At 40.1% G+C, this 10393-nt stretch overlaps 1 protein-coding gene across 1 annotated transcript; it reads right to left on the reverse strand.

Moving 5' to 3' along the window:
* Window positions 1–978: 978 nt before the first annotated feature.
* Window positions 979–7446, reverse strand: nubp1 (nucleotide binding protein 1 (MinD homolog, E. coli)). The gene is made up of 10 exons (XM_080488433.1): window positions 7406–7446; window positions 5968–6072; window positions 5577–5710; window positions 4853–4921; window positions 4191–4223; window positions 4004–4094; window positions 3749–3903; window positions 3178–3288; window positions 2456–2642; window positions 979–2072 (listed from the first exon to the last, which is right to left on the reverse strand). The coding sequence occupies exons 1-10, from the start codon at window positions 7434–7436 to the stop codon at window positions 2011–2013; spliced, it is 978 nt and encodes a 325-aa protein (XP_080344559.1). The 5' UTR covers window positions 7437–7446; the 3' UTR covers window positions 979–2010.
* Between the last annotated feature and the right edge of the window lie 2947 nt (window positions 7447–10393).

A 10393-nucleotide genomic window follows, 5' to 3' on the forward strand; every position in this document is an offset into this window, starting at 1 on the left:
TATTTTTCTTTCTATGAAGCCTTCCTGAGATCAAAACTGGTTTGGTGAGACCAGGCATGTTTTGGTGCCATGCCTGGCAATAAAAGGCTCTCACTGCTCAGGCACGCACCAGCCACACCTCCAGAAGACGGAACAGTAAAGATTATATTCAGTTTGTTCAGAGATTAATTGAAGATAGACACTTCAACACAACATACATACATTAAGGTTGTTTTTTTTCTCCTTTCTCTTGAGTCACTTTACTACTTTTATTTAATGAAAGCCTGCTGGAGTGTTTTCTATACAGTAGTAGAAGTGCGAAAGCAAACTGTTTATGTGGCTACTGTTGTTTTGTCTGTTTTTCAGAGCGCAGATGGAGTTTCACATGTGTTTTCATATGAACCATGAAGGAAGTTATGCTTTAGTGGGTTAAAGAGCACATAAGGACACTTGCCCAATAGTGGCAAGTCATGGCTATAGAGATCTGGTGAACCTGTGCTGGTACGATGGAGCTGCCTGTGAAAGACAAGAACATGCAGACCCCACCCATTTTGAATGATCTTATCAAGGAGACATTACTTATTTATTGTCTACTTAAATTTTTTATAGTTTTTTTATTTTACCTAATAGGCTTTGTCTTTTATATATATGGTTTTTATCTTGCTCTATGACTTCTTTGCGTGGGCTACTTACAGTGTCCCTTTGTGCCATGCTTATGTTTCTTTGATAGATTTATTTATGTTGTGACACCATGCATGAATGTCCACCGTCAAGCTTCAAAAGATTTGCCCCTTTGTGGGATAAATAAAGTTGTGTCAATTCAACTGTCACTATCTATACTGAAATGGACCAAAAGGGTGTTATAATCAATTTTTTTTGATCATATCTTTCGTCTGAAAGTCCCTCAAGAGAGGTCATTGGAGTGTCAGGAGACAGCAAGTCCAATCAGTGAAGCCAGGTATGTCGATTAAAACAATAAACCACACTTCACGGCCAAATGATCTTGGAACCCTTCCCTTAAGAATTGTTTAATATCGCCACACTGAGGGAGTTAGAGTGATTTCAAAAAGCAATTTACAAACTGTCAAGTAGACAAACTGGCTACAAATGGAGACTATTTGGTACCGTGGCTGCTCTCAATAGACGCAGTCATCCACCTGGTGGGAGTCCAAGGCAACAACAAAAAAAATGTTCAGTGAGGTATGAAAGAAAGAAAGAAATGCTGTGTCACCGTTCAAGACCAATTTGCAAGGGCAGCAGTTCCTAGACTCTGAACCAGGACCCCCCCTCTTGGGAGGTTTGTCAAGATTTACAGGTCTGAATGAAAACTGCATCGATCCTGAGACATTGTACATCAGGGAAAACTCCACTCCACGCTGCACACAACAGCGGAATATATCCATATCATTAAAACATGGTCAACACAATCCTGAACAATTGTCAAGAGAAAAACTATTTACATTGTCCTGAGGAAGAAAAAAAAAAACCCTGCAGACTGAAATTAAGAGATATGTGAATTAGAAAAACAATGGGGGGAAAGAAAAAATAATGGACCCACTTATTGATATGGATATTTATTCCTTTTATCACATTAAACAGAAAATTTATCAAAACACATTTTCTCATAGAAATTCAGAACATTTACACTGCCATTTATAGTATAATTACCGGAAATATAGAAAACTATGTGAATGTGAAACTGTGAATTAATGGGTGGATTCTCCAACTGTTGACTCTGTAACCTGGCAATGTTTTGTTTCCCATCACGTGACACAAAGCTTCATTTGCCTCACCACATTTTTACAAAGGCACAAATGAGCCACACCTTGGAATCAATATCATGGACACACTTGGGTTATAGCTCCACCACTTGTCTTTTCTAAATATCCATGAGTGTCTAAATCTGTTCCTGAATAATCCAAGACTCAGGGATCAAATTCTTGTGGTAGTTTCCTATGCGTGCGTCTTATTCAGTAGTTTTATATGATGTGATGTGCCTCAGTGTGCTGCTCTCATGTGGACGAAAGCCTTTTACTGGCTTAAGGTGGCGCTTCGCTCCTCCGTCACGCCGTTTGAACAGAAGTCCCGGATACCTGAGAGAGGAGAGGATCGGGAGTCACGTCAAACACACAAACACAAATGAATAAGCGACACTTTTTAAAAAAAAAAGTTAGTTCTCTCTCTGTTCTATCACGTTAATACTTTCTGATATGATTATAAGCTCACAAATGCGGCGATGCACCTATTCCTCTTTAGCGGACTGCTTCCTTTTTGTGAAGTGTCCACTTCTTGTTTCATTACATTTAATTGGGAATGAGGCCATAGACTAAATTGTCTATTCATCAAAACCTGGTAGAGGCTCTGACGCGGACGGATGTCAACAATGTGTGATAAATCGGTTTGGGTCAGTGAGTATAGCAAGTTGTCTTCTAATCCCAAGGTTGTCCATAACTTATCTTCCTATAAGAAAACTTACTTTGCACTATTCTCTGGTAGGCTTGAGCAGCAGGAGAGTCAGGTACTTCAGCGAGGAAAGACTTGCCCTCATCGCAGCTCCGCGCTATCCTGGGATCGAGGGGTACCTTTCCTAAAAGAGGTAGATTTAGATCTGCACACATCTGCTCAGCGCCCCCGCTGGTGGGAGGGAAGATCTGCGAGGTATTCTATAAGTTAAAGGGCACAAAATATATATAAAAATATCGAGTTAGATACACAATAGGTTAATGTCATCCATGTCATCATGTAGTGAAGAGCAAATGAGTAAGTGTTTACTCTTCAAGTAAAAGATTTAATTACTGCTTCTAAATAAGTGAAAGACATTGGCTCAGAACAGACATGTTCCTCAGTTTTACTAGTATAACCGGTTTCCCTTTTTTCTTAACTTTGCGGCAAAAGTTATGTTTTTGTCTGTATGTATGTATGTATGTATGTATGTATGTATGTATGTATGTATGTATGTATGTATGTATGTATGGGGGCTGGCCAATAGAGGCCACCCGGGCGAAGGTATGCACTCTACTGAGTCCAGTTTCCTATATAGTTATTAAAAACTTTCCTGAGATGTGAGTTGTGTCTAATTTCTGTGAGTGTTTGGCAATTAGCCCTAACCACAACGTAGTGACTGATCTGTGTGGTGAGACTTCGTGTTTTCAAGCTGATGAATTTGTTTTCATTGTGCGCGTCCCATCTGTCAGTCACCTTGCATTTGGGGCAGACAAATCCGCTCATGTTCTCCACCACTCCTATTATTGGCAGCTTCACCTTCCGACAAAACCTGATCTCCTTGCGCACATCTTGCAACGACACCTCCTACGGAGCGACACACAAACAAAGGCAAACGGAAAGAGAAAGGGGGAGCGAGGAGTCAGAGCGCAGCACATGGCGGAGCATGAAACCGGGTTCTCTACAATGATTTCACTCTCGCCTCCTAATACCTGAGATAAGTGGCTGGTAACGATAATCTGAGCCACTGCCATTTGTAATAATCTTGAAACATTTCCCTGGAAGACACTTCTCTTATTGAAGTCGGTCTTATTGTCAAACCCTGTAAGTTTGGGTAATTCCAGCCCGGGCCTGCGGCTCGTCTGTTGAAGTGAGCGCTGAAAGAAATGAGGAAGCGATTCCGTCGAGCATCTAACCTCAGAAGCTAATTCAGGAATCAGCTCAGTTGTTTTTCACTCTGGAGACTAACAAACTGTATATGGGCCAGAAATCACATTAAAGCCGAGGCTTAATCGCACACTGTGTGTGTTTGAGTGCGTCTGTGTACCTGTGGTGTGGTGATAATGACGGCTCCATCAACATGGGTGGAGCTTAAGTACTGGACGACTGACAGATGTTCATCAGAGGTGCCCGGTGGAGTGTCCACGATGAGGAAATCCAACTCCCCCCAGTCAACATCCCTCAGAAACTGCTTGATCATTCCTGATTGGACACAAGCGGCACACAGGCAGTCCAAGATTTGAAAAAAAGGTCCAAGGAAACAAGACACGCACACAGTCTTGCTCTCACACATGGAACACACCATTTTTCTTCGGTCCCCTCCAGATCACCGCATCGTCAGGGCTGCTGAGCAGAAAGCCAATAGACATGACTGCCAGGTTGTCGTCTACATACTGAAATGCAAACAGATACAAATGTTCAACTATGATTTCATACCGTTTGGAAAAATTCCATCATCATTGAGTTGGGCGCTTTTGCGATCGACTCACCACTGGAGACCAGCCTGAGCCACTTTGGTGAACCTGCATACGGGGAAAGAAAGGACACAAACTCACCATGACGCATGCAAAAGTCGACTATACAGTTATGTACACAAGTTTTGGGGTGGTATTATCCCGTCATGCTCGTTGCAAAATGATTTAAAAGAAAGAAAAAATAAAACTGTGCTCGGTGTGACAATTCTTTTAAACTAAAGCAGCATCGGTCAGCATCCTTGCGCTGTTTTTGAGGACAAATGGTGAATTAAGCAAAGATCTTCTGTCGACGTCATTTGGTTCACGTCCTTTTGTCTCTTCATGGAAACACAGAAGGTTTCATTATATTAAGCTCAGAATTCTGTGGGGGACACAGCCTCCCATTCAGGAGCCTTTGCTTTATGCTGCAGATTACACTTATGGAATGTGAGCACTGTCCTGATGTTTTCCCATGATGGATTAGTAGCAATATATGACACCAGCCTAAAGCTGTCGCACAGTCCTGTAGTTGGATTGAGTGTATTGCATGTGGTGGAAAAGCAGAAGTCTTTATCATGAGTAATGAGGAAAGCAAAAAAAGGTGATAAACTGCAAACTTTAAATGCTGCACATACATGTTGTCCTTCATTTTCAAATGTGAAATGATGATGCAATGCATTTCAACAATTTAAAAGTACCTGCTCTCCCTCTAAGCCCATTATTCTAGGAATTGATGGACCACAGATGTCCACATCCAGCAGGGCTACCTAGAAGCAGAAAAAAAAGGATAAAGAATACAAGCAATCAGTGACAGCCAAAGTCTACGAATACCTCCAGTGAACACTGTCGTAAAAGGAACTGTGCTTTAAGCGCTTCTCAAAGGTTTAACAGACCCAAGGTCAAGCCTGCGACAAAATACCAAATCATATTTCGCCATTACAAGTTGAATTCAAGTTAGCAAAGTAAGATTGTGTTCACAAATGTCGGATTCAGTGTGAATACAACAAACCCAGATGTCATTGCTACATTAGTCTGACCAAATAAAAACGGTGCCCAACAAAAAAAGAAAAGGCTTTAAAATCTAATTTATCCAACTGTAAACTAACCTATACATTGTTGAAGACAAATTTCTTTATTTGTTCAATGTAGCGCTGGTAAAGCAAACTACTTATTTACAGAAACACATGAACCAAACTGTGTTGGCCTTCATAGTATTATAACACGTCCTAATAATTACACTACCTTCAGCTCTGTTAGATCGTGTCTGCACTGACCTCTAGTGGTGAACAGCAGCCTCACACAACACAGCAGTGGGGTTTTACGTTCTTAAATTGTAGTATGAATTAGATAAACCTTAGGTTTTTTGCTGATTCTTCAGGCTGTGAATTAGCATGCAAATTCAAATGAAAGCAGGGCGATTACCTCCTTGGTGCTGTCACTTGCCAGAGCGTGGGCCAGGTGAGCACTGAAGGTGCTTTTCCCCACCCCTCCCTTCCCAGACAGGACAAGGATCTTGTGTCGGACCGTCGAAAGCTTTGCTCCGATTTCGGCGATTGCTGTGATGAGATGGAGGGGGATACGAAACAATCAAATGCTGTTAGGCTCCAAACCAAATAACGCCAACATTAACCTTCACTGAATTTTACACAGGCAAGATTGTTGAGTCTTGAAACTCAGCAGACATTTTTGCCACTCAAAAGAAATAATGAAAAGCTTTGAGATTTTAAACTGGTGAGGAACGTTTTTCCTGTATATTACAAGTCCATAATGTCCCAACACCTGTGCTGTATGTGAAAGGTAGAAGTGGTCTTACCTGGGTCGGGGGCACTTGCAGCTCCAGAGGCACACAGTTTCTGGTTGGGACAGCCCTCACATGATGCAGATTTCCCTGCTTGCTCACTCTGTGTACCTGGACAGTCTAAAAGTATAAAACCAAGTTTAGATATAAAGATGATGTATAGATCATAAAATTATCCAGGTCGTATTCTGAAACAATGTATTTTACAACTTATTCATTCACCTATTATGCTAATCTCTTTATCCAAAACAATAAATACATATCTGAGAAAAGGTACAGTCAACCTGAACTCTTAAGAGACCACAATGTTGACCGACGATAAAACTCAATTCTCTCACGCTATGTACGCTTTGGCCGTTTCCCTCGGTCTCACTCGCCTCACCTTCCCCTGCTTTTTTATTGTACCACATGACACCGGTTTGCTTGGTTGGGGTGTGTCGGAGGTGAGGGGTTCCAACGCATACAGAGCAACGCATCTGATGGACAACTTACAGTAGAGGAGTCCAACCCTGGTGCAACACCAATGATTGCAAAGCGGGGCTTCCTAGAAGCTTGCCGATGACATAGCCATTCGATCAAAGTGTGTTGAAACAGGGAAACAAGAGAAACATACAGCTGAGGGGCTCGCCAGGACCAGACTTGGAGAACCCTGTCTTGTAGGAACTGATGGTTTTCAATGACTGGAGAGGTCCAAATCTTTTGCACCTATCAGGCTGCTGATGCCCCATTTTGACCTCCAAGTTGGTTTATGCACTAATTTATTCAGGTCCTGTGTCCACCTTGGATGTGTCTGCAGGTTGGTTTGACATCACACCCTTGTGGTGCTTTATTGATGTAGATGTGTGTGTGTGTGTGTGTGTGTGTGTGTGTGTGTGTGTGTGTGTGTGTGTGTGTGTGTGTGTGTGTGTGTGTGTGTGTGTGTGTGTGTGTGTGTGCGTGCTTTGAGCGTCAACAAAGTGCTTTACAGGTTCACGTGAATTACATGAATCTCGAAAGATTGGATGTGCTGACAGTAGGACACGTTTGAGTGAAGGTATCGTTTCTGTGATCTGTAACCATGACTCAGCAACATTCTCAATAAAGTTGATCACAGACACATTACTTAAGCACCTCGGACCACTATATTTTGCTCAGGCTGTTGAGGTGGCGTCATTTATCCACTAATAATAACAGAAGCCAAAATAATCATTTAAAACGTATTAAAATCAGCAAGAGTTATTTAATTATCGTTAACGAGTTGTACCATTGACTGTTTACTGAGTTATTCGAAGTAATGTCTTCATTGACAACTCTAAAAGTATTGCACCGTAACGTCAGAAAGTGATGGAAACAAACACCAGTGTTTGTGTTAAACTACCTGAAAATCTATGTCAAAATGATAAAGAGGCAAATGTGGATGGCGATTATTATACAAAGGTGACTTTATTTCGAGAAAGTGAGTTTATTTACTCACGTTCTGGTGCATCTTCTGGTACATCCGCCATCGTTGAAGTGATGTGCACCTGCTTTAGTCTTCCCCTTTAATAGTTCCGGATACGCCAGGTACCGTATCACTCTTCAGGGCGTTCGTTTTGAATGCAAACATTTATCTTTTATCTTATTTTATTTTATTGTTGCTGTTAATCTAATTGATTTCATTTAAAACATAAACGATAAATAATAACAAACAAAAAGTGTATAAATCCAATCCCCTTTCCAATCCATGCATTTGTAGCAATCACATACTCACAAACTTAAATGACCACAAAACAAAGCAAACAAGTAAATAAACAAGCAAATGAATATACTTGAATTGCTTCATGGTTGCACACTGCCTGAGCTCTCCTATCAGTCTGTTCCACACTTTCACCTCGGGGTGGCAGTAATTTATGCCACACCATTTCTTTAACTTACACGTTTCTGGAGTAATTCCATACAGTAGTTGAAATGAGCAGGATTGTTACAGACCCGCTGGATTCATTTCTAGGTGGAGTTGTTCCGTTGGTGTCAACTCTAATGGACCTGTACAATGCTGCTGATGTGTCAACCACGAGATTAACCTTGTGCAACATTCTGCCGCGTCTTTTAAAACAATATAGAAATGACTTTAATTATGTGATGTACTTCTGATGTATTCGGTCTTTGAGTGCAGCAGCAAAGTGAAAACTACACAAGACTATATATATCGTCATGTAATATAGAGGATGGGCACTTCTTTTATATTTATTTTTTATTTAGACTTTATTTAGTCAGAAGAACCACATTGAGATTAATAATCTCTTTTATACTACTTTAGTTTGACGCAAGTGAAGCTGAGCGTAAATTTTTATTAGAGTGTTTTTCACATGAGATTGCTAGAAACGCTGCTGCAGTTTACACGATCACTTATGATTTCTACTCTTTTCGTACACAAGCCATAATTGAAGACCAGCTGCTCAATTTAGTTAGTCTGATACAGTGTGTAACATAAATCTTTTTTTCAAAATATGACTTATTTTTCATGTTCATCACTCATCAGTGTTTTTTGATCTGAATGTTCTACGTATATACTTATACTTATGATGGAATTTCCTGATAAAAAGTCTCAAACGGGTTCAATGTAAAGAATACAGTTAGATCATGGGAAACATTTTTAAATGACAATCATTTATGCCACATTGCTAAATTGTCTTGCACCACCAGGCTGATGGTGAAACCATAGATGTAAGAATGGAAGGAATACAAGTTGGAGTCTTGGTTGTGTGACAAAACAAGACAAAATAAAAGAAGGATTTGAGAGTAGGAAGGCAAATCTATTTACATAGCACCATTCAGATAAAAGGTACTTCACTGTACTTTACAAAGTATACAACGGGGCAAAAATAAAAATAAAATACAGAAATATTGGTTTTTAGATCTTTAGGTCCAAAAACAATGACCTCACTTTTTTCTGGGTCAAGTTGTGGAAAGTCCTCCTGACCCATCCACTCAGTAATATTTCTATTTATGCCTTTCCTCAGCAAGTAAAAGGAGCTTTGGTCATTATTTGACACTGATGTAGAGTTCCGTGTCATCTGCATAATTATGAGATGAGGAAGAGTGATATTCCATTATCTGAACCACAACTGCATTCACATTCAAATCTAATGGAAAATATTTAAATATACTTCATTTTATTGAAGTAAGGCATGAAAAAATAATGTGGTCATGTAGTTTCTTGTTAGCACATTCAGTTTCAGTGGCTCTTTTTGACATTTTATCAATCTAAAAAAATAAACATCTGAGAAACAACTTTTTATGATGTTATTTGTTTCCACTTCTCTAACCCTGAATTGCACATTATGCTGCAACGGTCTTGAGATTTTGATTCTTCGTTATTATCATCGATACAGGCATTAAAGTAAACGATTGTTTTTGTTCAAAGATTTAAATTTCCCTGAAAAGTGTGTTATTGGCTTACTGGAGCTGCAGGAAGAGGTGATTGGTGGACAGAGTATCACTTGTCTTTAGTATAAAATCAGAGAACAAAAAGGGATGTGTTGTTTGCTGAAGTATGTGCATGTGAGTCTCACTTTGACTATACACATTGTGCTTGAAAAACAATGCCCTTATAGCATGTACTAGTACCATATGGCAAGTGTAATTCAAGGTATTTAAATACATTTGTCAATGTGTATCTCAGTGTGCACGTGTGTGAATACACGTGTGCTTTCTCCTCCCTCTATTGTTTGCCCTGTCAAGACTGTGTTATGTGATATTCTGTTACTTTGCGTGAGCTCACTCGCCACTAACTGTCAAACCTACACACGCACACCATTCAAAAACCTCATTTGAAAGCATGACTGCTTTCATATCTTTGGAGTTGTGGATCATCGACCCTCTGGCTTTCCAGAACACTGTATTTCTCGAAGCTGAATGGAGTCACACTGTGTTGTTTAGATGCTCTTCTGTGCCGAGTGAAGGATGTGTATATTGTCTAAGCAGAAAGAAAACCTTCAAACATCCACGAGCACACATAGATTTTGAAAATACGGCGTGTTTCTCTGTAGGTGTCTGATGAGAACAAAAAACAAACGTACAGCTGGAGAGTGTGCTTGCGAGGACTTCCTTGTTCCCATCACACACCCATTAACAAGAGCAATAAACCACAGACGTAATTTTTGTATGAGGAGAGGAAACACTAATGTTACTAAATACACACTCGACAGACAGATCTTTTGAATGAAAGACAATGAACCACATACAACTTACCGGACGCAATTATGAATGATGCCATATTGTTTACTGTTTATCATGAACATTTGAAATATTTTGAGTTTTTTTGTGTTTTTATGTGTGTCATTTACACACGTCAATTTGGTTGCAGTAGCACACATTGAAGTCAGGCACATTTTGTCTGTTCAGCATGAAGTCAACACACACGCACGCACGCACGCACAAACACAGGTCAGATTCTGGACAGAGATGTTCAGCACAAAAGTTA

The sequence above is a fragment of the Lipophrys pholis genome, assembly GCF_963383615.2.
Source record: "Lipophrys pholis genome assembly, chromosome: 19".
NCBI classification, from domain to species: domain Eukaryota; kingdom Metazoa; phylum Chordata; class Actinopteri; order Blenniiformes; family Blenniidae; genus Lipophrys; species Lipophrys pholis.